At 41.7% G+C, this 27,960-nt stretch overlaps 1 protein-coding gene and 1 long non-coding RNA gene across 2 annotated transcripts; both read left to right on the forward strand.

Annotated features, from left to right (window-relative positions):
* On the forward strand, positions 1-27,759 carry ush1c (Usher syndrome 1C). Its single transcript, XM_036534905.1, has 22 exons — positions 1-77; positions 3,423-3,490; positions 4,756-4,899; positions 5,843-5,981; positions 10,011-10,119; positions 10,760-10,784; positions 11,099-11,156; positions 11,262-11,365; positions 11,726-11,810; positions 12,161-12,220; positions 12,371-12,427; positions 12,900-13,042; positions 14,517-14,582; positions 15,267-15,419; positions 16,680-16,697; positions 17,278-17,281; positions 22,378-22,419; positions 22,862-22,915; positions 23,098-23,197; positions 23,959-24,068; positions 25,229-25,284; positions 27,653-27,759. Exons 1-22 carry the CDS (start codon positions 42-44, stop codon positions 27,663-27,665), a joined length of 1,644 nt encoding a protein of 547 aa, XP_036390798.1. The 5' UTR covers positions 1-41; the 3' UTR covers positions 27,666-27,759.
* LOC118781815 lies at positions 17,986-19,123 on the forward strand. Its single transcript, XR_005005121.1, has 3 exons — positions 17,986-18,095; positions 18,579-18,632; positions 18,978-19,123. It is a non-coding gene; the product is annotated as an uncharacterized LOC118781815 (long non-coding RNA).
* Positions 27,760-27,960: the final 201 nt, after the last annotated feature.

Raw genomic sequence — 27,960 nt, forward strand, 5'->3', positions numbered from 1 at the left:
AACGCGGACACAGAGAGCGGACTCCGGCTTTTGGGTTGAAGATGGAACGAAAAGTAGCACGGGAATTCAGGCACAAGGTAAGACGTTTGGCAAAGGATTTAAATCCTCGTGTGTTCGCATATTTCAAATGTAAGAATCAATTAGTAGTGCATAATGGTTTCTAAGTTTGAAGAGGGGAAAGATGTACTATGAACCCTTATCATTTGAATGGGGGAAGGGCGTTTTAGTAAACGCTTCAGAACGTTTTCGATGTGTAAACTGATCAGTTACTGGAACATAAGATTGTTGTGCTGTCTGTTCATATGTCGTTAAATTGCTTTGAAGGTGTTTTGCTTTCATGTAAGTCGACTAACACAGAACAAAAGATAGGGTCTCCACGATACTGAAGGAATATGTTAGCAAAAGCTGGCCGTCTTTTTTCTTAGTATAGCACGGTTTTACGTACTTTGGAGAACAGATAATGCAGTGTTCACAAGATGATCACAAGATCGGTGAACTACTATTGACCCGGTTAATTTATTTACCTTAAATTTTAAGCCCGCACCTGTACCTGAAATGACTATGATGTAAGCAGACCTAGTTCTCTCTCGGTAGCTCCTGATTGGCCACTAGGTGAACCGATAGGCCTCTTGTTTGTAGTTCCCGGTACAAACGTGGTGACAGCAGCGTTTCAAGAGTAGTGCACTTTGGGTGTATTTGTGTCTGTCCTGTGTTTAAAAAAACTAAAAACCATCAAAGTGGGCAGCGATTTAACTATATCTCATCTGTTTATCTCTCAGCTGGCAGTTGTCGGGGTTCTGTTGAGGCTCCCACAATGGGCCGTTGACAATCAGATGATTTAGAAGCATTGTGTGAGATGTGCAGCGAGGCAGAAAGCCTGGGGGTTGATTTACTGTTGGTCTGAATTGGAGTGACACCAATAGCTGCTCACAGGGCACAATTATGGCCACTTGGCTCTCAACAAGAAAGCTTTGTGAGCCTTTTATTCCATGCTGGCCACCCTACTGCCTTAGGATTCATTCACAAGCTGTGTGCGGTGTAGTGTATTTGGAGCTTCAATTATGTGATTATTCTAATGAAATATATTTTCAGTACGTAGAAATGCGATTAGTGGTACTGAATTGACTTTGTTCAAAATTTCATCTGAAGGCACTAGAATGGAGAGATCATCTTAACAGACAAAACTGTAGAGTCACGTTAGAGCTGAAATAAGCAGCTGCCGTCTGACTGCAGTGATATGACCTTGTAGGCTTCTTCTGCATGATGGGTAAAGGAAAGGGGGAACTTGGTTAGTGCTTGGATGGGAGGGAGACTCCCTGGCAAAACACATTTTGCTGATGAAGAGGCCTTGATAGATCAATAGGGGGCAGGGTTCCTGACAGACCAAGTAATTAACCAATGCCACCATGTCATCCTGTGTGACCCAAAACAGCCTGGGTGGGTTATGTGTGTGGGTTGTGTTCCCAGAATTGACTCTAATTTTGGCCACCTCTTCTCCTCTATATTGTTGATCAGATATTAATTGTCTTTTCACATCATCACTATAAATGCAAAATTAGTGATCACTTGACTGTCTAGAGTTAATAAAGATTGGTATCATTGTTTTTATGATAATTATGTGTGTTAGCATTCTTATGTGCAATAATAATAGTTGTAGTAGTAGTAGTGTGTTGTTATTATTCCCACTACTAATACTAATGTTATTGCTATTACTAGTACTAAGAAACAAGCATGTTACTTTATACACAACTTATCATTTAAAGTCATATAAGTAAGAAATTTACTGATGCTTAAGTGCTTGATTCAGTACATTCTTTTCAGTTATGTTTTCAATATCAATAGTATTGCTATTAGAGTACAGGATGTGCAGAGGATTGCTGTGCACTTCAGTTAAGTTGACCATTTTATATTGCTTCTGCTTTCAGTGAAGTTAACATTTGAACGTGTCACATCCTGTAGCAAACCTATATCACAGTCATAAAGATTCCTCATGCTTTGTTTTATCTGTGTGCAGTGTCAAAGTCTGTGCACTGTTAATGCTGCAGTTGCTCACATGGGTCAGCATGAGAGATTGCAGCATGTGGTCCACACCCTGAGGTGTGTTCAGGAATGAGTTTTACCTCTTTGCTGTGGTTATGATAATTTCCTTTAATAACCCTTGAATACACCAGCAATCTGTAAATAATAGGCGCTTCCTGTGGCCAGTCATTAATTGGAAGGAGACTTTTTGCCTTCAAAAAGCATATGCAGTGTACCCAATCGCATTGCTCCTGTGCTCATAAGAGGTAGACAATAAATAACATCTTGAAGAATAATTTGCCTTCAAAAAGCATATGCAGTGTACCCGATCACATTGCTTCTGTACTCATATGAAGTAGACAATAAATAACCTCTTGCAGAATAACTCTAGTTAATACAGTTACAATTGCTTTTTTTTCCTTTAAAATCTGAAATGTGTAATGCAAATGTGATAAAGGAATCCATCACATTATAGTATTTCTCTAACCATAAAGTATAACATTTGAAAAGACTGAGAAATGTGAGCAATATTAATTCAATCTGAATATTCATTTTGTGATTAAAACTGAACGGCAGCTCCTTATGTTCTAATATGTTAAAATTCATGCAATAAATACTATTCGTAGACACTTGCATGGGTACTCCTACTTTTATTTTTACCCAGATTCAGTCATTCAGTAAGTGCTGTAGTGCTTGTTTTTTAGATGTTCAGGAACTTGGAACACAGAGCTATGTGGTTACAGTGGTGCAAAAATGACACAAAACACCTTTGGAGTAACTGGTGCAGTATGTTTTGGGTTCTGAACAATAGGCCAGGCTTGCAGCTGGCCTCTGTCCATATCATTCGACTCCCCAGTGCATGAATGGTTCTCTCTGCAGTGCATGGCAGAGGCAAGGCTTGTGCTGTTGTAAAATGACACTGCCTGCTCTAATCCACCCCCCCCCCCCCTTTGTCATGGGGCATGGAAGAGGCAGTGCACAGCCTGGTGGAGGTTGCAGGTGGCAGTAGAGAAAGCTGGTGGCAGTTTGAGCCTGGCGTGCCGCTGACCACACAAACCACATGGACACCTGGAGGTCGATTTCTGCTTCTATAGCAGGCAGCCACACGGATTCTGCATGAAAGGGATGTGCTATATTAATGACTGGCCCAAACGCTTCCTCAAAACCTTAGTGCAACAGTTCAGCCGCTACCAGGTAAGGAGATTTCTGAGGCACAGATGAGTGTAAGCACCCCCCCTCTTAACAGTGATTTCAGTCACCCTGTCTTGTGAAATTTAGCTGAGAACTTCATGTGGAAGTCTGCTCTGCTGTATATGTGTGTGTGTGTGTGTGTGTGTGTGTGTGTGTGTGTGTGCACGCATGGGGAAGTGATCAAATAATTCAAAGGTCTTGTTATTTTGCAGGTGGAGCTGTTGATTGACAATGAGGCTGAAAAGGACTACCTGTACGATGTGTTACGGATGTACCATCAGTGAGTTCCACTGTTTCCTTGCTTGTTCCTGTATTCAGTTTTACTGCCTTCGTCCTTGATATGGGAAAATATATTGGAAAAATTATTGGTTTCCTAAATGGGAATTCATGTTTGGAGGTCACTCTCATGTTACATAAGAATAGATACAATTGTAACATCTGCATTTGTAAATTGTTTTCAATTGTAAGTTTGTCAGAATTAATGAAGGTGCACACTGCAATTAGATTAATTAGAGGTCTTACTGCATGGTAAACCATGCTCTGTATTGAAATTCTGCTGCACTATATTTTTTTCTACAAGTGTAGGGATGCTCACAGAATGTAAAAAACAATATTGTGACAATAATGCAATATTGTAAAAATGAAAGGAGACAAAATTACAAAATAACAATTCCACACCAACCAAATACCCACCTCTTACTGGAGATCTTTTCCTGTTCATTGTCATTTTTCTAAAAAGAAATTTGTAACATTTTCACATTCCTGTGTTTTCACTCTGGCATGACATGTGAGACTGGTAGGAGCCAGCAGCTCTGATGCTGCAGGGTGAGCGTGGTCCGGAGGGCACAGATAAAAGGAGGGCGTAAGAGGACGTGAGAGATACAGTTTCTGCTGACTTGTGTGCAATAAAAGGCGGCTGAATGCGGTGAAATGTAGCTGTCGCAGGAGTTTCCATGTGATCTTTGTGGGGAGGATGCAGTTTTGTTTCTTGTTGGCCAGGTATCCTGTTCACCCCCCTCCCCCTGGTTGCGTCCAACCGAGCCCTCTATTCAGAAAAGCTCTTGCTTTTGATACAAGAGTCAGGAATGAAACGGCTCCCATCAATAATTCAGAAGCTTTGGCAGATTGCTAAATTCATAAGCAAATGAATTGAATGAAAGCTGCTGCAGGGTTCCTTTCATGGAGTGTTTTTAACAAGTTTGGTGCTTATCAGAATATTTCAGCCTATGCTTCTACAGTTTTGGATAAACATTGGTGAAAACATCATCTAGCCAATACTTTCATTTTATTAGATGTAATTCTGCAGTTTTGTTGAAGTGAGTAAGAGTGGTTAGCTTAATGTAGTTATCATATTATCACAGTTTTACCTTTCAGCACTTTAGAACTTAATTAAAAAGTAATATACAGCCATAGTGTTTGTGTAACTCACAGACATTCTAGCTATACTAATGATGTGATACTCAAGAAAATTTGTCCTGAATGAACCTCCAAACCTTCCCCAATCTGAGTTCAGTATCGCGTCCCGCTGACTCCTTTGTCCTGCAGATCCATGGACCTGCCGGTTCTCGTGGGGGACCTGAAACTGGTCATCAATGAGCCCAACCGGCTTCCCCTGTTTGACGCCATCCGGCCTCTCATCCCCCTGAAGCACCAGGTGGAGTATGACCAGCTCACGCCCAAGAGATCGCGGTGAGAATGAGCAACCAGGATGGGGAGAGTTGGTGTTCACGGGCCAAAGAATCAATGCAATGGATCCTCTCTATATGCCTATTTTAAACAATTTATCTTTTTCCATCATATCTGATTGCAATTAAACTAGGAGGCCATTACAGTATGCACATAGCTAGAGGCAGAGTCTAGAGGCAGTCCAGGATCAGGGAGCTGAAATTATACCTCACAGTACAAGGAGACTGACCAACATGATGAAGCTGGGCTAAGAACAGACAACTGAGAAAATAGGTTCATTTACCTGGAGGCCCTGTGTATATTTGTCAAGCCAGTGGTGTCTGTCATTAAGGAATATGAGCATACTAAAGTTTGCTGTTTTGTAAAAGTACCATTGTAGAGTGCCAATGAATGTTTTTCCACTGTGCACTCATGAGAGAAATAAAAAAATGCACATAATTTACTTTGTAGATAATGTGGCAGCAAAGTCAGTGGTGCACTGAAATTGAGATATTTCACTTGACCATTTGAAGTTGTGTGGTGGCTGTCTGATGCACAGTAAAACTTCTTGTCCATACACTGGTTATTGAATTTAGATGACCTGTCAGTGGTGGGTGGGCATCTGTTCCTAAACACTGCAGGCAGCAGCAATAGGCACTGTGGTGCTTTGCCTGATCAACTGAAGGTGTGTAGAAGGATTCATGGTATCACAGCATCATGAAACAGTAGTGGGACAGTACTGCAGTGTAGTGTTTAAGCAGCCAGGTTTGTAAGCCAAAGAGTACAGGGTTGACCCCCCGGTGGGACAGTGTCCTTATGCTGTTGAGCAAGACAGTGAATCCCAACTGCGTCCGTTAATATCCAGCTAGATGAATGGACAAGAATGTACAAGAATGTAAGTTGTAATGGATAGGAGTGTATGATAAGAAAAAAAAACCCTAATTACCATTTCCCCCTGCATGTCCAGGAAGCTGAAAGAGGTGCGTCTGGACCGGACCCACCCCGAGGGCCTGGGTCTGAGCGTACGTGGGGGACTGGAATTTGGCTGTGGTCTCTTTATCTCCCAGATCGTGAAGGACGGCCAGGCGGGGAACGTGGGCCTACAGGTGAGACAAGACCAGGTCTCTTGCAGGCCAGAATGTGGTGATCACCATTCAATGCCCTGGACTTCTCTTTAAAAATCTTGTTATATAGTCTTTTGAGCAAACCTTACAACCTTAGAGTTTTTAATGAAGGTTGGTATGTACATGTTCACTGAAACTCTTTTAGTTTAGGAGTTTTAACTCCTAAATACTGTGACTGAGGTTCAGGAAAGTTGTAGCTTTCGGAACTATAAGAATAATGATCAGCCTAGAGCTGAATGTCCTGTTCTCATCATTAAATTTGAGCTCTAAAAAGGATGATCACTGTGCCATATGTTCACACAATTTTGAATAATTGCATTTTGCACCATTTATGCTGTAATTCACAAAATCATATTTTAATAATTTATTAGGTATGAACGAAGATGTGCTGTGTTGAAGGGCTTTTGAGGACACCATACTGGAGAACATGTAAATAGTATGGTGATGAACCAGTAGGGGGAGTAAAGGACTATGCCAGAAGTTTCACATTTTACATTTACATTTATTCATTTGGCAGACGCTTTTTATCAAAAGCGACTTATATAGGTTACCGTTCTTTACAATGTTATTAATTTATACAGCTGGATATTTACTGAGGTAATTGTGGGTTAAGTACCTTGCCCAAGGGTACAGCACTACACTACCGCCCATTTTAATTACCTTAGTACACTAAGTCTGTATTATATGATGTGCAACAGAAACATATGGGAGCACATTGCAGATGGAGTGAAGTTAGCTGCCAGTTTACAAAGACTAGTTATGGTAAGGGTATAACCATGCAATTGCGCTAAACAGCCTGTTTATGCAGCTAGTGGATCACTCACTGATCAAATACAATGGACAGCACTTTTCGTCCAGGCTAGACCAGATGCAAGCAAAAAGGTTTTCCAAGGCTAATTAGAAAAGCAGAGCCTGTCACAATGCTGAAATATGAAATGTGAGAGTGGAACTTGGAATCCAATCATGCATGAAATAAAGCTGCTTTGTATCTGAAAAAGAACACCCAAGGATTGCACACCCATGAGGCAGGTCTAAATTGCAAATTTCTGTCTTTCTGACAGACCATAAAATTCACAATGCACAATGTGGTCCTCTATTAATTACATGAGGGTCTCTTTCTCTCTCTCTCTCTCTTTCTATATATATATATATATATATATGTATATATTCACACACACACACACTATATGGACAAAAGTATTTGGCCACACCTGTTTTCAGGGTTTGGGCTAGGCCTCTTATCTCCAGTGAAGGGCAATCTTAATGCTTCAGCATACCAAGACATTTGCATATGTTTCCAACTTTGTGGCAACAGTTTGGGGAAGGCCCTTTTCTATTCCAACATGACTGCGCCCCAGTGCACAAAGCAAGGACTATAAAGACATGGTTTGATGAGTTCGGTGTGGAAGAACTTGACTGGCCCGCACAGAGCCCTGACCTCAACCCCACCGAGCACCTTCTTGTCCAACATCAGTGCCTGACGTCATAAATGCTCTACAGAATGAATGGGCACAAATTCCCACAGAAACACTCCAAAATCTTGTGGAAAGCCTTCCAAGAAGAGTGGAAGCTGTTATAGCTGCAAAAGGGGGACCAACTCCATATTAAAGTATATGCATATGAATACAATGTCATTACAATGGTCAGGCGTCCGAATACTTTTGTCCATATAGTGTATATATAATATAATATATACAAATACAAATATTGTATTGGGATTTGTGTTTGTTGACATGGGGAGTGGACAACAAGGTATCCAGCAGTGTGGTAAAAATACACACAGAAGATCAAGATGACGCCGCCGTGTTCGGCCGCCGTCGCAGAAGCTTGGGTCCGACTGTGCAATTATTTGATCTTTGTCATAGTTTTCACGATTTCTTATGCACCTTTTACAGCTGCACTGATTAGTTACGATCGGGATACCCTTCTCAACATTGGATTAAGCTTCACCCTCCTGGCAATTCAAAGTTTGGCTGAAAGAGACAAAACAACAACGCAGGCGCGTCTCCGAGGAAGCGTAGGAAAAAACACAGGGGGAAGCGAGCGGAAATTCGGAACAGACAGAGGTTGCGGGCACTACGCCCTCCTCTGCCCAGTATCCTGCTTGCAAATGTACATAGAGCATTCTGGCAGGATGCATCACTGCCTGGTATGGGAACTGCTCTTCACAGGACCGTAAGGCCCTGCAGAGGGTGGTGCGACTAGCTGAGCGCACCACAGGGACCGTTCTAACTCCCCTCCAGGACTTTTATACCAGGCGGTGCAGCACCAGAGCCGGTAAGATAATGAAGGACCCCCATCACCCGAACCATGGACTCTTTCAATGGCTGCAGTCAGGCAGATGCCTCCGCAACCTCAAGGCCAACACTGAGAGGCTCCATATGAGCTTCTTCCCCTAGGCCATCAGAACACTAAATGCAGCTCATACTGGAGTCTAACTCCGTTCTGCACATTCTTCTGTCTTGCACATTTTTCTATTTTGTTTTATACCTTCCTTAAGTTATTTTTTTTTATATTTTTATATTTTTTCTTTATAATTTTTCTATTGTGAACTGTGTTTGTGAGTAAATTGTATTTTTTCTGTTGTGAGTTTTGCACAGTCTGCCCCGCTGCTGACCATCATTTCACTGCACTGTACATTGTATCTTGGCATGTGACAAATAAAAAACTTTGACTTTAGCTGGCTATCCAATGACATGGCTGGACATGACTCAGTCAAGTCACCTTGCTTTAAATAAACAATTCCAAAGCCTTAGGTTTTGCATCACAGGCTGTCTGCTGTTGCTAAAGAAGGTACCACTCACCAGGTTTCTGGGTGACACCATCCTAGAGGATGGTTCAGGATGGCTTGCTAAGTTTGCAGCCTCTGCTGCTGAGTAGGCAAAGTCAGGGGCAACCCCCCCCCCCCCCCCCCCCCGTATCCTTAGTTCCAAAATGAGCAATTTACAAAATTACCTATTATCCTACTTGTCAAATAAGATGTAATCTCATGCTTGAACAAGGAAATTAATACAATAACAATAAAAACAATAAAAGCTGGCAACCCATCCCTTTATCACTTATGCTAGCTGTTCAACAATAGTCAAATGTGGTGGCAAAACTTGATGCGATAGTGAACTTTAGCATTAGTATTAACTAACACATCTAACTAAAGCCAATGTTTCCGTACAACATTATATGCCTGTAATTACCTGTTATAGTTTGACAAAATGTGCATCTTTGTGAGTTATATGGGTGGGTCTGGATGGTAATGTAGAAGTAGCATAGATCTCTTTCATGTCAGGTAAAACCATATGTATTAGCTAGTCAGCCTGCAAATCCAACAGATTTTAACTGGTTTACAACAAGGCCTACATAATGACAGATCTAGCTTGCAGGCTGGAGAACTAGTAAAAGAGTTGTAAAATCACAAACAACAGTAACATTTTGGCTATCTTTTATTTATTTTTTCATTTATTTATGCATTTAGTGTCAACATATTTATTTTTTAAATAAATCAGGTATCGCCCTCCATATCTTTCACCTCTCTATCCCAAACAGGATACAACTTCTGTATCAAGGGTTCAAAAAACATTGATAGAGTATTATGAGAAACTGTGGTATTGTTTGTTTATTTTTGAGTTCTTGATGTTCTCTTCATTGTATCCCCTTTGGGACAGAGGGGCATAATGTTATGTAATACACTTGTAATACACCCTAATTGCAAAGAAGGGGTGCTCTTCCTTTCATATTCACTTCTGGGATGTGAAGAAGTATTTTTAACCCGAGAGTGCAAGGTATCAGGACACAAGAGTTAATTAAGTACCTATAAAATTAAAAGCACAGAAAATTATTATATTTTTTTTTAATCAGAGCATTTGATCCCTCTTAGCCGCGGATTCATAAAGTCAGCATACCTTAAAACCCAGCTTGATTTGAAGTGATTCAGGTGTACATGAATGAAATGTCTTTTTCTCTGGGCAGCATTGTTCTGAAACCGATGTCCTCCCCTGTGTTCACCTTTAACCCCAGGTTGGAGATGAGATTGTGCGAATCAATGGCTACTCCATTGCCTCCTGCATCCACGAGGAAGTGATCAGCCTAATCCGGACCAAGAAAACTGTGTCCCTGAAAGTGCGGCGTAAGTTGAGCACTTGGGGGTGCTGCAGAACAGCTACTCCCAACGCCTGCTGAGTTCTCATCGATAATTGTGAATAAATATTTATTATGTGTTTAATTGTGTAGTATTCTTGAAGTTGCGCCATTCTGATAAAGTGTTTGATAAGTTGTTATGCGGTAAAGCATATGAACAAATAAATTACATTTACATTTATGTTACTATTAACTCTTCCATTTGGTATTGATGTAGATGTTGTGTGAGTTGCACAAATTGATTAGAACCAAAGCTTGAATCTTGAATATATTCAAGACTACTATTTTTAAGTTACATACACAGCAGTTTTGTCTTAATAGCACTTATTGCATTATAAGGGGACTAGTTCCAACTGTTGTGTAACATTAATGATTATTGAGTGCATGTAGACTAATTACCATTTTCCCCATTTTCTGTGTATATGTGGAAATGTAATAGCAGGCACTAGGCATCCTTATCAATCTCAGGACTACAAGTGTACCCTGGGGTTGTCCTTTGCCCAAATGTCTATATATGCTTACTGCATATTTCTGCAGCGTCTGACACTTTCTGGCAGTGGTGATGGACTCAGAAGTCAGAAAATATGTGGCTTATTCATTGTTATCCTTTACTCTTTTTCCCGCTGCAGATGTTGGAATGATCCCAGTCAAGAGGTAGAGTGAAACAGCTGTTTATTAAATCACTTAAACCATTAGCATTTTAAACTCCAGTGTGTTGCTGCAGCTTGTGTCAGCTGTTGATCATGTATGGCAGCGTGTGCAGCCACAACTGATGAACTGACACAGCAGCTGACCCTGTGTTGGTCTGACTGACGGCTGGGCTTTGATGAGGAATTGATTGCATTGATCATGACTGGATTTACAGATGTACAGTATATATGATGCAGCAGAGCTATCACTGTCAAGGTTAATTATGCAAGAGCTCATAGTATTGGGTGTTAATTTGTCTCCTCCTCTGTCCTCACCAGCTCCTCAGATGAACCCCTCAAGTGGCAGTTTGTGGATCAGTTTGTGTCTGAATCTGGGGTAACCTCTTCATGTGACTTTGCCACTCTGCACATGACTTTACTATACTGTAATAACCCATCATCCTTGTAAGTAAACTGGGTGTGTTGTCATGGCATGTCACAGGAAAAGAAGAGCAGTGTGGCTGGATTAGCTTCTATTGGAGGGAAAGAGATCAAAGAGAAAAAGGTGTTTCTCAGTCTGGTGGGCACAACAGGCATGGGGATCAGGTGAGTGAGCAGCAAAGAGCTGGCAGCTAGAGACGTGTGGATCAGGTGAGAGTGGAGGAGAGAGAGAACAAGCAGGTGAGATTGAAGGAACAGAAGAACACAGATATTAGCTGCTGTACCATAGCTGCCTTAATTCACCTTTCATTTTTAATTGTTTTGATTTTAAACTTCATACTATGCTAAAATGGTACACTACAATAATACTACTGCCACTAGTAGCTTACTACAGTACGACTGCTGCTACTAGTACTGTTACCCCTACTGCTGTCACCACCACCACTGCCAACACTACTGCTGTGAAAGCTCCTACATATCAATGTAGGTAGTGCCGCTAAAATTAACTACAGTATAATTTTTCAGTATCTCGAGTGGCCCGACTCAGAAGCCTGGGATATACATTAGTAATGTGAAGCCTGGGTCACTCTCGGCAGAGGTGGGGTTAGAGGTAAGCTGCTGGCCATCTTACTCTGCTACACAGTGACACTTCTCTATGGTACCTGTGAGCCACTTAGTATACCTTTTTTAAGTCGTGTCTGGACAGCTGTGGTCAGGGTGTATAACGGTTTAATACCCTGATTATAACCCTAATGTCAGTGATGATAAACAGAAGACATAAATTATTGGTGCCCATGCAGTAATGTAGTATCTGAGGTATTCACTATTAGGTGTTGAAATTCATAAAGTAATTCATGAGGAATGTCTTATTTAGCAAAGATTATGATGATTTTTCCAATCTGATTTAATTGAGTAAGGGTGGTTATAAATCTGGCTGTGATACGTACCTTTGTGTCCTAGGTGGGCGATCAGATTGTAGAGGTGAATGGTGTGGAATTCACTAATATGGATCACAAGGAGGTGAGGGGAATTACCGCAGCCACTTGACTGCCCTGGTCTTACATTAGGAATCATATATAGGAAACAACTTGTGCATGTTGCCACGTTTCAGTGACCTCTATATGATGTTTTAAAAGTTACTGTAACTTTTACTTTTTACGTGTTTTTCAGGCTGTCAGAGTTCTGAAGAGTAGCCGGAGCTTGACGATTACAGTTCTGACAGGAGCCGTGAGTATACTAAAATGGTGCCAGTGCACAGAGGTGCAGAGGACCTGTATTTATCCCAGTGCGGGCTGGGGCTGTCATCTATGGCTACAGTGATATGTCACTGTTATTGTGACAAATGTTTCACAAGTGATCTTGAAACTGTCTATTTCTCCTCAACAAGCCGCAGAGACAAAGCCTGTCTCAAAAAAACAACAACTGTGTTCTTGGGGTCCTGGCACATTATTATCAAAGGAGTTAAAGGAAATAAAAAAAGGGATTCTCTTTATCTTTGAGGAAGAAGAATTACTTAACCAGTAGGTTCTCAGCTTGGCCTAATTGTAATCACTGAGTAAATGCCCCATATTAAGCCTGTACTAACTGAACTGTTACATGGACATGCATATGAATGAACAGTTGGGAAAGGTGTGATTATCGGATTGAGGATGAGTTTTGCACTGCATGCGTGTGACTCCGCCCAACTGGCCATTCCCAGGGCAGGGAGCTGTTCATGACGGATGAGGAGCGTCTGGCCCTGGAGGCACGACGGGAGTTGGACCGCCAGGAGCTGATGCACCAGAAGAGGGTGGCTTTGGAGACCAACAAGATCCTCAAAGAACAGCAGGAGAAGGAACGCCTGTGAGTTTCACCGCATGCACCACCACACTGCATCACGAGAGCAGGAGAGTGTGGGGGACAATGACTGTGGGCTATAATGGTCCATGTTGTTGCGTGACTTGTTGACCAAGTAAAGACATTGTGGACCAACTCCCACAATGAGGGTATGAGGGCTGAGGACAATTGGCACTGTAAGACTGCAGAACCCAATATTTTGGGTTCAGTATTTCAATATTTATAGTCTGAAATAATGTATGGAATAAACAAAAATATTGTTGTAAAATATGTGCTTCTATTAATTCTGGGATTGCTATTTTGATCAAAATCTGTTTTGCAACATGTGGTCTACAATGTTAATCATTTTTTTGTATTCTGTGATCTCATCATCCATGTATTTGGGACTTATGCAGCACACATCGTCTTGTCAATCTCATTAGGCATATTTGAATTTGATTGAGAGGTACGAGCAGATTGAGAAGGGGAGAAACAAGTGAAAGATGCAGAAAGAGAGGTAGGGAGAAAGGGAGGAGAGAAAGAGGTATGTAAAGAGGCAGAGAAAAAGAGGGAGCGCAGAGTGAAAGAACAGCAAGAGAGACAAAAAGACTTGGCTTTTTCATTGCTTTAATTTTGTCAGTAAAAATTATACAATATATAAAGACAAACATAATTTAATAAGGACTATAATGACATAAAGACAAAGATAATATATTGTAATCAAGCCAATAAATTTGTTTATTTAATTTATGTGACCTCCTTCACCCTATGAAACATGAGACAGAGACTGTTGAAAATATTTAACGCCAGTTCACCCTCACAAGATCCCCCAGATCTGTGGTTTTCTAAGAGGGTCAAAGCCGATGACTTCTCTGAAAATTGAATATTTCTACTGTGCCTTCAAAATAGAAACATTCTTGACTTAAATTTGTCTTCCACAGGCTCAGGGAATTGAGATGCTTTTTTTGATGCCCTCTCACAAAATACAGCTTGGTCACAGCTGTGACTTTGTGAACAGCATGTCAATTACAAGAACAAACATCATAAAAGCTTTCCTGTGAGCCAAAGCCATTATGGAGAGGCATTTATCGTTAATGGTCTTAAATGAGGAACCGTGACATATGCTGTTTGTTCACAGGTAACCTTCAGGTTGCTACGTTCTGAATTAAATTCTGCCATTTGCCAAGTCATGGCTAAGGTTCTGTAATAAGCCATCTGTGCTGTAAAATCCAGCAGCGTGCTGTCTGTCCCATATCCCATTGAAAATACTTATGAATGGAGAGCGAAGATGTACTGAAGAGAGTGATGACGATGAGGGTGTTACATGAACAGACGTGTGTGATACGTACAACATGCGCAGAACATGCGCAGAACACCTTTCAGTCATGCGTAGTTCGCAGGCCATGTAGCAGAGCGATTCTCCTCATGGTCTCTGCTGTGGTCATTTATGCCTCGTGATCACTGTGCTTCACTGCTCTGAGCAAGTGTTTATCGTGTGCAGGAGAAAGATGGAGATTTCTCAAAAGACAGCTGAGGAGGAGGAGCGTTACAGAAGGGAGATGGAGAAGTATGTTCTTTCTCATATTTGCAGTCATTCCTTCACCATTTTACATTCATAAAGGCACCAGTTTTGCATATTGGAATAGCATATAATGTCACATTAATATCATATTAGTGTATCAGAAATGTGCTGTTTCCAGTCTCTGAAAAGCACAAAGATTATAAGCTCATAAAGCTTTTTTGAACTCTTTAAAGTCAAAGCAGTAAGTAAAATTTCAGTTTAAATGTCTTCATTTGTGGAGGGCTACTCTAATGCCAGCCCACACAGTACTCTGTGTTCAGCAATGTGTTGGCTGTCCACGTAGATTAATTAGTATGTGTCTGCATGCCACATGAAACTTCAGTTTGTGAGCTTGCAAGCTGCTCAGCCTATTTGTCTAACATGCTGGAGTTCCGACCTCAGGGATCAGATTAAAAAAAATGGACTATTTCTTGTGTACATATCTTCTTTAAAATGGTATTGCAGTTGTTCAGATGGAAGGAAATGGATTTTTTCTTCAGTTTATCTGAAGTTCGTTAGAGAGACAAAGAGAGATCCTTGCACAAAAGACTGTGTGTCTCTACAGTGTTTCTGTTCCTGCAGACAACTTTGTCCAGCTCTTCCTTGATAATTAAACAGTAGCTTGTTTATAACCAGTGGTTGTGTGAGAAGAGGGTGGGAGTGCTATCTGAAGTCTTCCCATTTTTTCAGGATTGAGGAGGCAGAGAGAAAACACCACAGGGAATGGGAGGAGGACTGGGGGACCAGAGAGCCACCAAAGAGCCCCTCCCCTGTCCCTGTTCCTGTCCAACCAGAGATCCCAACCCCACCTCCACCCAAATCCAAGAGCTCTGGTAAGGGCCTGTCAGAAGTATAACATACTGTGTACTTGAAGTGTCTCTAGCAATCTTTATTATCCTGCTGTGGAGTCTACTGGAACATTGTGTAAGTAAGGCACAATGGTACCTTGCCCTTCAGTTTGGTCATCCATAATAATCTTATCTTTCTTCAGCAGAAGTCCCCATCATATTTTGTCTGAGTGGTATCACCTGTGCATGACCTTGCTGTGGGCCCAATATACTATGTTTGACCCCCTTCTTTGTGTGTGTTTTCTGTGTGGTGTGCTGTGATCTCTGACACCCTCCGCAGACAGCACAGAGCCCACCTGGGAATCTGTGGCAGAGGAGGAAGAGGAGGAAAGGGAGGAAGAGGATGTGGGTGGGTCCGCTCCAACAAGAGCGGCAGGTGTAAGAGTTTCACTGTGCCAGGACTAGTTTTCTTTTGACAACCCAAGGCCTTATTGCACCGCTCACTTCTACTCAGATATAACAGCACCCCTTGTTGTTGGGAATCAGAATCAACTCCTCCTCTCCTCTCCTCAGTGGTTTTAAAGTTCATTTGTTTTTACTCCTGCTTCTATCTTTTTCCTCATTCAGTTGTTCACTGCGGACTGAGAAGAGTGATTTTACTGCCTATTTTTCCCCACACCCATTATTTTGTCTTTAATTTGACAGTTTAATTTGTTGTGTTTCTGTAGCCTTTGGCTGGTTTTACCGATACGAGGGAAAGCTTCCCACACTGAGAAAGGTACACAGAGTGTGGAGACTGTGTTTGATTGCATGGTCATGGCTGTGTTGTGGAACAGATGTAACAGAACTCTCAGATTATCTGTTTGGGTTTCTCAGTTGAAGACTGGGGCCTTGAAACCCATTTTCCATGTGTGTGAACCATACGTTGTTTCATTATAGCATGAGGGTAGTGGATAGGTTCTGAGGTGGCAGGGGTGTTGGTTGTGGAGCTTTTCTGCATGTTCTTTGGAGTGAAAACGGGGGTTTGTTGGCACAGTGTGTCTCCATAACACGCTGTGGGCGTCTCAGAAAGGAAAGGGAAAGAAGCAGAAGAAGAAGCCCTCTAAAACGGACACACTGCAGGAGCAGAGGAAGAATAAGAAGGAGATGGAGTTCGAGCTGAAGCTCGCCAAGGAAAAGGAGGAAATGTACGAACGCGAGAAACAACTGAAGATCAGTAGGCTGGTGCAAGAGGTACGCCCCTGAGCTTTGTGTGCAGCCAGAGGAGTGAGTCACTCAGCCAGAAGGGCTTAGCAATTATGTGTTTGTCACACAGCTATGAACAGGAATCAGGGTGCTCCTAGGGATATTTCTTTCATTTGACTTTGAATTGAGATGTTTTAAATATGTCAAAAGAACAATATCCTGCTGTAGTTAGGAAGGCCCCATGAAATGCCTTAAAAGCTCTTAGTAAAAAGCCCCACAGAGACACAGACGTGCTCCAGAGTGGCAGTCTGGCAGGCCGTGTGTGGTCTGTCTGGTTTCATAAGTGGGCATGTGACCCAGGTGTCAGAGACAGAACGTGAGGACCTGGAGGAGTCGGAGAAGGTACAGCACTGGGTGGAGAGGCTGTGTCAGACCCGGTTGGAGCAGATCTCTTGTGTGGAGAATGACACCCCTGAGGTAACGGCAAGTCCTTGCTCTTACAGGGGTCCTGTTGCCTCTGTCCTAGCTCTGATATTTCATACCTCCTTCCCATTTTTGTAGTGCTCCTTCCAATTTTATACATCTTATGCGCTACTTGTGTGGAGTGTGGTGTGTAGACTGTTTTGTCATTTTTTTGTTTATTACAGATAGGTCTGTAATAAATACTGTAATAAAATAATGATAGTCTGTATACACTTTTTTCTCAATTGTAGGTATACACGACAAAGTGAAGTGTCTGTATACATTGATCTGGTTGTGTTAGCAAAGGGCCTGGAGTGGAAAACAGGTTGGACGTGAGGTGCCTTGTGAAAATGGGGATGTGAAATGTGCATGTTAATGTCTGCTACTAGCTGCGTATGGAAGTGAGCTATGTTTGCCTTGTGAGCGGCTGATGCAGTGTCCCCTGTAGATTTCACCGCCGAGGTCGCCCTCCTCTGGCCCCACAGTGCGGAGGTTCCCTGGGGGCCTCCAGCTGGCCACCACTGACCTGGACGACATTAACTTGGACGAGGTGGACCACAGCCTAAAGCAGCCCAAAAGACTGGCCCCAACCCCTCCTACAGGCAGGCCCAACCAGCCTCCACCCCCTCTGCCTCTGCCCCCTCCTTCCCCTAGACTGAACCGCCCTGCTGCCCACCACCCCCCCTCGCCCAGGCCCTCTCACCCACATGCCCACCTGCCCCCATCCCCGCCCGTTCCCAGAATGCACCCCCCCTCAACCATACGCGGGCGGCCAGCCCCTCCGCCCCCTGTCCCCACCACCCGGACTGTTCCATCCCAGTCCTCCTGGCCTCCTGCTTCCTCTCACCCTCCCCCACACCCACACCCTCCCCCACCCCCACCTCCTCCACCTCCACCCCCTCCACCCCCACCCCCCCAGCACACAGGCTCCAAGCCACCTGAGGAAGGCTATGGGACTCACAGTTATCGCAACCCACACAGCTCTGCCGACCCGAGTAATGAGTGGGACTCAAATAACTACAGAATGAGAGGGGGCTACCACCCAGTCAGTCCCGATGGGCAGTCCCCTGCTTCTAGCCCAAAGGTAGCATTCACCTGCATGGTCTCTGTAGTGAACTTAAACTGTGATTGGTTCATTCATTTAGGAAGAGAAAAGCAGCATAGAATATTCACTAAAACTCATCATTCTAAAGAGCACTAGGTGTCTTTCCACCTGGAATGAATGCAGTCATGGTCACACTAAGCATGCAGTGTGAGGATTTTTTGAATACCTCACCCTTTGTGGTTTTCTGTTAACTTGATTAGTAATTTAGCTTTTTCTGTTTGACATATCAAGGCTGAAAAGCAGTGTAAAAAAAGAGGCTTTCATTGGCATGATCTGTGTGTGGAGATGTTTGTTTGATAGTTTGGCACAGATAAGTTACATAAAACTTTTAGAGTGGTCTCAAAAGCTTCAAAGTGGCCTGCTGAGTCACACGTGAGTGCATTTCCTCTGCAGTGCTGTGTAGCGTTTGGCCTTTTTCAAGAGAAGAGGATGAACAGTTGATTTCCTTTAATTGCGGTTCAGGTCATGAGAAACACTTCTCACGTCAGCAGAATATCAACTGCAAGCAACCCGCTGGTACGTCATTGTGTGCTTGTAATAGTCCTTTCTGTCTCAAAAGTAAAGGATCATTTTGTGTGAGTGGTGCATGTTGAAAAGATGAGTCACTGTTGGAAGTCATTTCATGATGAAAAAATAAATTCTGTTATGCCTGCACATCCTTGATAGAGCCTCATAGGCAGTGATGGTAAAAGAGGACAGTTTTCTTAGCATTCACATTTTAAGCAGTGTGTTTTTGTTCCAATAATACAATTCCAGAGTCCTAACCAAAACCCAGTGCAAGCCATTTTTTAGAGGAAATGATTTTGGTTTGTGTTCTCATTAACTGATGTGTGTGTTGTCATGTTAAAATGTGGGGTGTAGCAAATTGCACCCAGTCCCCCAAACCAGCGCCGGCAAGTGGCCCCAGTCATGTCCAAGCCTGTCATGTTGCCCCCCTCCCAAACCTCTCATAGACCTACCCTGCGCTCTGAGGCCCTGGTGAGAACCCCCACTCTTCATTGTATCTGCCTGGCCTGCCTGTCTGACTGGCTGCTTGTCGGTTTGGCTAGCTGTATTTATGTTTGTCTGGCTTTGTCTGCCTTTGTAACTGACTATTAATCTCTCTGGCTTCCACTTAGTTGCCTTACATCATGGGATGTCACTGGAGGGAGGAAGGAGAAGTCACTGTCAGTAATAAGCTCCCTCTTTGGGAGATGGGCAGGGAAAGGTTTAGATAATTGCTAAGTTTAATTTTCGGCTGTAACTTAGGCCCAGAAATAGGAATCGTTCTCTGTTCCATTTTGTCCTTAGATATTGTTTTCCATAGTCCTCTAGCTAGAGGTAAACCAGGATGCAGTAAAGCAACAGAGTTGAACTGTCGGCTGCAGCAGCTCATTAATGAGGAGATCCTATGGCAACAGCAGAGCATGCACATTCAGAAGGCGTATTGATTGGTGAATGAGTTCCTGTCAATGTCTGCTTGAACAAGTAGTTTATCACAAGTAGAAAGTGTACAAGCTCATTTTAATGAGCCCGAATCAATTTGAGAGAAGGAAAAGCCTCACTGCAATTGATAAATGATCTGCCACAGATGTTTCTGCCAGCCCTCCCTCTGTAAAAACAGTGTCTGCTCTTATTGTATCACAGAGGAAGCTGAAATCTTCCTCTCTTTTTAACGCCTTTTAAATTAAATAAACCGTGTGGCTCATGCAGTGAGTCTTGGTCTTTAACAGTAAAAGAGGGAGCAGGTAAGGACAGGGCGTGCAATAACACTCCCTCAGGTAGACATTTGCCGTATGTGATCCTTAGAGACATACCGGTGAGTCCCAGGAATGAAAAATCCAGCTGTGTTTGGCTGTCTCTCTGTACCATGATAAATTCACTGTCATGTGCATTCAGCTTACAAAGCGTGATTGTGCATTTGGCTAATGGATCCAACACTAGCACAGACTCTAATGCTGTCGTTAGTAAACGTTTAAGGCCCAGCTAGCAATTATCGTGTCTAACTTGTGAGCCTGGTACAGGAGATTAAAGGATAATGTTGTTGGCAGCATCATTGTCAGTGTAACTGACAAGACGAAATCTAACTAGCACTATCTTACCCTGTGTTGCAGCCTCCCGAGATGCTGAAGCGGATGGTGGTGTATAACTCTTCGTTTAGGTCCAACAAGAAACAAGTAGGCTAACCATGTGTCAATAATCTTCCCCCGAGTGGCAGACCCACTTCTATTCCTGTCCAGTTTGTTTTTGTCCCCCACCCCCCTCCCACCCTCATTTGTCTCTGTCTCTTGACCTGAGCCACAGATAACACATACCTCCACAATGTATTGTACCTGTTTCCAATGCTGTGGTCCTCTGATCACTGCTTTTCACCTGGGTTGATCTGTCTCAACATAGCTGCATGGAGAGGTACTTGTGTGTGAAGGATGTGCTGTTTTCTTGGAGTGGTATATGTGTGTGTGGTTGTGTACAGCTTTTGGCAGTATAGCCCTCAACCACTTGCTATGCTCTGACTGCACTTAAGCAGCTAAAAGCACTGTGGTGATTCAGTGCTCATCTGTTGTACCCGTTAAACGGTGATGTTTTCATGTTTATGGCATCGTGTCCCAGAGGCATAATCAATCATCACTCATTAACTGTTCTGTCATCACAATCTTTAATTATTCAGATAGCCCATTCAATTATATATTCATTTTTCAGGCCATGATCCTCTCGAGCTTAGTGCGCTCTGGTACACACACAGCGCAGAGTTAACATGGTTGGCCTCACATGATCCTTTTCAATCCTGCAGCCCAGCACTGTCCAGCACTGTAGCATTACCTTTGCAGCATCTGTTTTTGCATTTTTCCATTGCTGACATGCTATATGCTAATAAAGCATTTTGAACAAATGGTCAGTTCCATTGCAACAGTGTTCAGATGTTGATTGCTTGGCAACAAAATGGCTTGTTTTATCCTTATAATCACTCCAAGCCATTAAATGTGATCAAAGCTCATGTCTGACATTCAGTTCAGCTGTCATAGAATACTTTCATCAGTACTGTTTATGTAAGGCATTCTTTTATCAAACCCTACTGCTTTTGAAACAGAACCATACTGCGTTCTCTAGTTGGTGCTTATTTTTCACTATGTGTGAGCACATAGCACATAGGCCACAGCATTATGGTGGAGCCTAATTTGATGGCTAGTAGTGTAAGGAAATAGTGATGTTACTCCTGAGATGAAATCACATTTGCTGTAGGGATTAAGTATTGGTTACTATTAGGGGTATTGGGATGGAAAGGATGTTTGACTCCCTTTTTGCAGATCATAATTTACATTACATTTATTCATTTGGTAGACGCTTTTATCCAAAGCGACTTACAAGTGAGGTACAATACAACACAAGCAAAAAACCATACAGAGTCAACCATACCATTATGCACCAACTAAAAAAAGTTCACTCCTATGCACCCTAAGCACTATGATGCAGCGGAAGACCGAAGTGTTTTTTCCTTACCTTCCAAATCAAATATGAGGCAATATTATCCTTCAAAACAGATCAAGCAGATCTGTATTTTTTACAGGGTTTACATGTAGTTGCTAGTAAGGGACTAAGGGGAGACCTTCTGTTGACCAAGGTTCCTTCAGATACCATTGTTGAGCATTAATAGCAATCTACTTTCATCCCCTAGTTAACAGTATGGTTGTCATCTCACAGCAAATCGAAGCTCTGGTTTTGTAAACATATCTGTCTCTCACATCTTTCCCCCAAGTATATCTGTTTAAGGGGTGGTGGTGTTGATTTTCCTTTTTGTCTGAAACATAGAATGGACTTTGAATGTACAAAGGTCTTTGAATTTACAAAGGTCTTGGAGTGGTTGTCAAAATAAATCTAGACTCATGTGAATGTTTCACTGATTCTTCTCAGTATCTGCTCTGGCCACTGTGTACATAAACAGAGAATGCTATCTTCATAGTGTAATGGCTCTGATGTATTGCCAATGAGAAGTACATTACCCTAGTATGTACATGTTAAAACATAAGCAAGAGAAGCTTTATTACAAGCAATCCCTATCTCTTTCTCATATATATATGTATATATATATATATATATATATATATATATATATATATATATATATATATATCCATGTTTATGTTTATATGACACACAAATCAAACTTCCTGTTGTTTTCATATCATATACATAAGGCAGTAAGTCATTTCAGCTAGTTTTACGTGGTTCATGGTAATCATTCATCAAATTCAACAGAACTAAGGTATTTATGTTTGTCTTTCAGGGCTTCCAGAAATATGTGGAGGACTTTGATCCATACTCAATGGTATACCTGAACTCTTCAGTACTTTTATGTAACACATATTTAAGTCAGGCATTTATGTATTCATAAAATGTATGTATAAAAATGCAGATATTTGGACTGATAACCAAGGTGAAGAAGAAATCAATTACCAATGACTGATCTTACAAGGATACAAATTATTCAACTATACAATGGATAGACATGGACTGAGAGCTGTTATAAGTTGTAATACAGGCAGTAAAACTGTTTCTTCAATGCTATATTATGTAGATCTCCTGCTGTTTCAATATAAACTGTGCCATCTGTGACCTTTTGTAGTTTGGTCCTCATGCCATGTGTAGCACATACATCAACAGTGATCACCATTCTCTGTGTTGGCCTGCCAGCTGTGTGTTGTCTTCTGGTTGTTCTGGTTTTGCTGTGGGCAAGTCCCTCTAACATACCCCTTCGATCTCATAAATAGTTCACCTCAGAACAGATAGCTGGGAGAGATGTGCGACTGCTGAGAATAAAAAAGGTAATGGTTTTCTCACTTGAGTCAGAGGGTTTACAGGAAGATACCATCCTACTGCAGAGGGGGGAGTCTTTTTAGAATGTCTTGAAAAGCGCACTTGAAAACAATAATGGCTTGAGTAGTCAGAGTAGTCACAGTGGATAAATCAGTTGGAAAGTCAAAGGTACCCCTCTTTTTCTCCTCAGGAGGGCCCACTTGACCTTGCAGTGGAGGGGGGGATAGACTCCCCCCTAGGAAAGCTTGTGGTGTCAGCCATTTATGAAGGTGGCTCTGCAGACAAACATGGTGAGTGAGCACCAGATGTCTGACACAAAATTGTCACATTTGCAAAGTATTAGAAATGATAAATAAACAGATATTAAAGGATAGTGTTGCAATACATCCTACAACATTGCATTTTATCTTAATACCCCCAAAACAAATGGGATACTGCAAGCTGTTTATACAAAGTTTAGTAGATAATAAACACTGCTCACACTGATTCAGCATTATGTTCTTTAATGAGCTTTTGGTTTAATTTTACAGATATATCACCCACTGTCTCAAATTAAGTTAAATGAAATGCATACTTGCTGAAACAGTACTAGTGCAAGCATTGTTTTAATTAGTGCATTGGTAAGAATGTGCTACTGTCCTTCAGTTAGGATTTTAGATTTTTCCGATGGCTGGATTTTTGTGTTTCAGCAATTGAATAATTAACTGCATTAAACAGTGTATGGTTGTCAAACCAGCTTGCTTCCTTTGAGCATGCTTTGCATGGCATTTTTAAGGAGACGTTACGGCAGCAGGTCACTCAGAGCTGTTAAAAACAAGTCCAATAAGGCAAAAAATTGACTGAAATACTGAAATGGCAGTACTGCCAAAAGGCAAAGTGCACACTTATATGTGGAAAGTACCATTGAATGTTTATGTCATGTTGGAACAAGCATGATAGAGAGACAAAGGGCATATTTGAAGTTGTGTGTTTGATTGGAGGCTGTGTGCCAGTGTTAAAGCATGTCGCTGTTAGGTGGTCAAAAGTGACAGTGCCCATGTGTGCCCCTCAGGTGGGATAGTGCAAGGGGACGAGGTCATGGCCGTGAATGGGAAGATCCTGATCGATGCCACCTTATCAGAGGGACAGAGCTCCTTGGCAAGGGCCTGGAACAGTGGAGGGGTGAGACTGCTACTGTCCAATACCACTCATCTGTGTGCTGTCTGTTCATCCATATTTCTGCTCACAGAACAGGGTCGGCGTCAAGGGGGGGCATTCGCGGGCCATGCCCCCCCAAATGAGTCATTGTGCCCCCCCTCGCAGGCCAGGCCTTTGGTGCTAAACTTTGCTTTTTATTAATTAGTTTACATTTATCATATTAAAAGTGAAATCCTTTTCGCTAAATGAAATAAAAACAAAAATAAGAAAAGAAAAAAATACACCCTGTTGGTCATATTTGTATAAGGTCAAAGTAGTATGTTCATTTGTCTGGTGCTTTGGTGCTACTGGTTTGATTTGTTTGATTTGTTTATTTGTTGTCATTACGTCAAGATAAGCACACACATAATGTACAGTTAGCATTAGCAAGTCAGACGCGCTTGATGCTAATATGTTTCAGTGAGAGCAAGCAACTATCAGACTGCACTTCGAACAGAAATGGATTATATAGTCTATTTCAAATGATGGTCTAATGACACGCACAGTACAGTGTGTGTGTGTGAGAGAGCGAGAGAGAGAGGTGTGCCTTGCACATCAGGCTATATTTTGTGCAGAGTGCGTGCACAGTGCAGTGTGTGTGTGTGTGTGAAAGAGAGAGACTTTGCAGCATGTTTGAAATTGGAACTGGGCTGGTGTGTTGGTTGTTGATGGCAAACTCATATTATCAAACATTTATATCATAGATTGAGTTCTCGAACGGCAGTTTGTGCCCCCCACCCCCACCCCCTCGAGGTTACCCTAATGCCCCCCCTATTAGCTTTGTTCTGGTGCCAGCTCTGTCACAGAATCATCTGATCAACTTTTCTTGTTTCTCATACACCATGAATTCATGGTGTTCTAAATGAAATGTAAAAATGTATTTTAATGACTTTTGCTATAATCATAATTTCAGTGTTCCACAGTTCATTTGTTCATTGTTCATTGTTCAGTTCCAGTGTTCATTGTTCACACTAGTTTTACTTTTTACGCATTTTACTTATTTTGATTTTCAAACAAGATTGCAGCAGATTTTAGTGGTATCATGTGATGAGCTAACTAGGTGTCTCCCTCTGTGTGTGTGTGTGTGAGTGTATATATACATGCCAGTGCATGGTGGCTAATGTGTCTGTGTGTTGTCTTTCCAGGATTGGATCGACCTGGTCATTGCTGTGTCACCTCCCAAGGAGTACGAAGATGAGGTGTATGTACTCTTTCTGGGCTGTCACACTTTGCCATGCATCTACTGAGTGCTTGCGCAAACATTCACCTTTTCAACACCCACAGACCTCTACTGGGAACTAAATGTGTTTGTAAATGGAACAACAATATAGTCTAAAACAACACTGAATGTAATCTTTATGTTGCCAGTATGATTTGGAGATCTATACATGAAAATATGAAAGAACTTAAGCAGCATTTTAAATGTGGATATTTTGAAGAATGTGACTGATGCACCAGTAGTTTTGCTTGTAGACAGGATTTTCATTGATTTAGCCTAGCCCAGAGTGGATGAGCAGTCATTTGGTGACACTGTCATCTGTGTATTTAGCCCTAAGTCTGCATCAGTCAGTCCCACTGCAAACAGAAGGGTTTTCGAAGGCAGTGCCTCTGTGTACAGACAAGGCTACCTGCTTCAGCTGTAGCTGCCTGAGGGTAACTGACCTCTGTTGCTGGCATGAGACACGACTGAGGGGGCGTGTCCCAGTATGCGTCCTTGCATGTGACAGTCTCTCTACCCACCAGGATCAACAGAGCCATCGTAGGCCTTGACAAGGCCTTGATTTGATCTACCCACAGTTATTTGTCCTTAGCTTTGGCTGTTATTTTTAAGGAAGCAGTACTTTTATTGTTACCTTGTCATTTTGTGTAACAATAAAAAAGTACCATGTGCTTAAATTCCCTCTTCAAAGTTTGACAAACTAAATTACAATTTTATTCAATTAATGGCCTCTGTGCCCTTTTGTGTCCCCAGCAGAATGTTGTTTGTCATTGTCAATTCTGGAAATTACATGCAATGGCAAATAAATCCAATTGGTTTTCATCAGTCACTGAAAATGAAGTGATGTCCTCCTCAAGACTTGTTCTGTTGACCTGCAGATTGAAGGATACAGATTTCAGTTTTGCAAATTAATCATGTAAAACTGATTGTCTGGATATTATTAAATTCAGTGTAGACTGCACTGAGGAGGATCAGCTTAATGAAACTCATAAAGACTTGAAATATTTATATGTATTTCTATCTTTCTCTTGTTACAACATTCTGTATCTCTCTTATATTGAAAATCAGACCACACTAATGGAGGTTAGATATGAATTACAGGATGACAACATCAGCCCAAGCACAACTGCTGAAATATATATGTGAATGCATTAACAATGAAGCACAGCATTGTATGTGACAAAGTATGTAGCAGTGTGGATAGTTTTATGTCATACGAATAGATATGCTCTTAATAATTTAAAAGTAAACATTTCAAGCCTATCTTACATTGTTTACTTTTAAATGTGTATTTCAGGCAAAATGCCATCAACTCATGTTGCCTTATTAATGCCTTTCAGTATTATATCCACAAATACCTTTAAGTCATGGCAAATTGGATTAGTGATTTACATTGATAGGACCAAAATGTAAGTGATTGTTTTAATTAACTTACTTTCATCTTACATGTCCTTGTCTGTGAAGTCAAATAGAAGGTAAAAAAGAGAGGCTAAATTGAATTTGTTGTGTTGGCCTTTGGCACACAAGCCCAGAAATTGATTGCTGCGAGTTCTGTTTCCACCCTCAGCAGTGGTTGAGATTGATGTTGTTGTAAGGGACTATTACATGTTCTGACGCATACATGATGATTTCAGTCACTGAGGAGTCACATTCTCATAGCATGATGCTGCATGAAAAGCCACCTAGGACTGCTCTCAAATATTATCAGTAATTTACAGTTATCATCAAATCAGCTTTCCATTTTCTGGAAAAAGTGATAGAGTCCTTCAAAATGAAACACCAGAAAAAAATTGAATGTACTCAGCACAAACTAAGGCAATAGCCTGTAAAATGTTAATTTATAAGTGCTCTGAACGTCCTGTTAAACACCCTCCCGGGGTTTTACTGTACCATAGAGCCACCCAAGGTGCCTTTTGAGAACTGTACTCTTATTGCTGTGTGACTTTCATTCTGTACTGATGACTTTTGACTTTTGCCTGGATAACCTGGATGTACAGTAAAGAAGTCCACCAGAGTTGTTATGGAGAATGACTCCAGTGTTCAAAAATGTTGTCAGGAACGATTAAACTGAATATATGAAATGCAAGTAAAATATCCATGATGTGGCTTCAATAATCTGATTACTGTATACATGAATCCAGGTGCAGTTTGGCAGCATGTTTTTCACCTTTGTGTTTGTTCTGTTTACGTGTGTCAAAGCTCACAGGTTACCTCTCTTTCCTCCCAGAAAGAGAAACTTACTAAAAAAAACATTAGTAAATAAGTATGATATCTTTTTAGGATCATAATCTACAAAGAGTCCGGGAAATGACTTTGATTGACTCTCCTGTCTTTATATGTCTCCTTCCAGGACATTCTTTTAAGACATCCAACTGCCTACCTGCCATACAGAGGATATTCGGCCAGAAGCAATCTTTTTACGCCATCGCTATTTTTGTGTTGTTTTATTTTAATCACATTTGATGAAGATAAACTTTGTAAAAATTGAAGTAAATTTCGTTGCACATTCGTGTTGAATTGGGAAAGTTTTTGAGGCTCAACTCCAAGAAAATGGCTCACCTGCTGTCGTAACTGGTTTGTATTGCTACCTGGCAGGAATGCTTGTAGCCTACAGTGTGCTGTTTATTGTCTTGCCAAAATTAATGAGCGTCAATAGGG

Source organism: Megalops cyprinoides, chromosome 8 (assembly GCF_013368585.1).
Source record: "Megalops cyprinoides isolate fMegCyp1 chromosome 8, fMegCyp1.pri, whole genome shotgun sequence".
Classification (NCBI taxonomy): domain Eukaryota; kingdom Metazoa; phylum Chordata; class Actinopteri; order Elopiformes; family Megalopidae; genus Megalops; species Megalops cyprinoides.

What these genes read in the sequence shown, in the direction of transcription:
- ush1c (XM_036534905.1), top strand. Translation starts at nt 42, where the DNA reads ATGGAACGAAAAGTAGCACGGGAATTCAGGCACAAG. An exon ending in AGTTTGTGTCTGAATCTGGG is followed by an intron (nt 11,157 to 11,261) that starts GTAACCTCTTCA and finishes GGCATGTCACAG; the next exon opens with GAAAAGAAGAGCAGTGTGGC. An exon ending in CAGCAGGAGAAGGAACGCCT is followed by an intron (nt 13,043 to 14,516) that starts GTGAGTTTCACC and finishes TATCGTGTGCAG; the next exon opens with GAGAAAGATGGAGATTTCTC.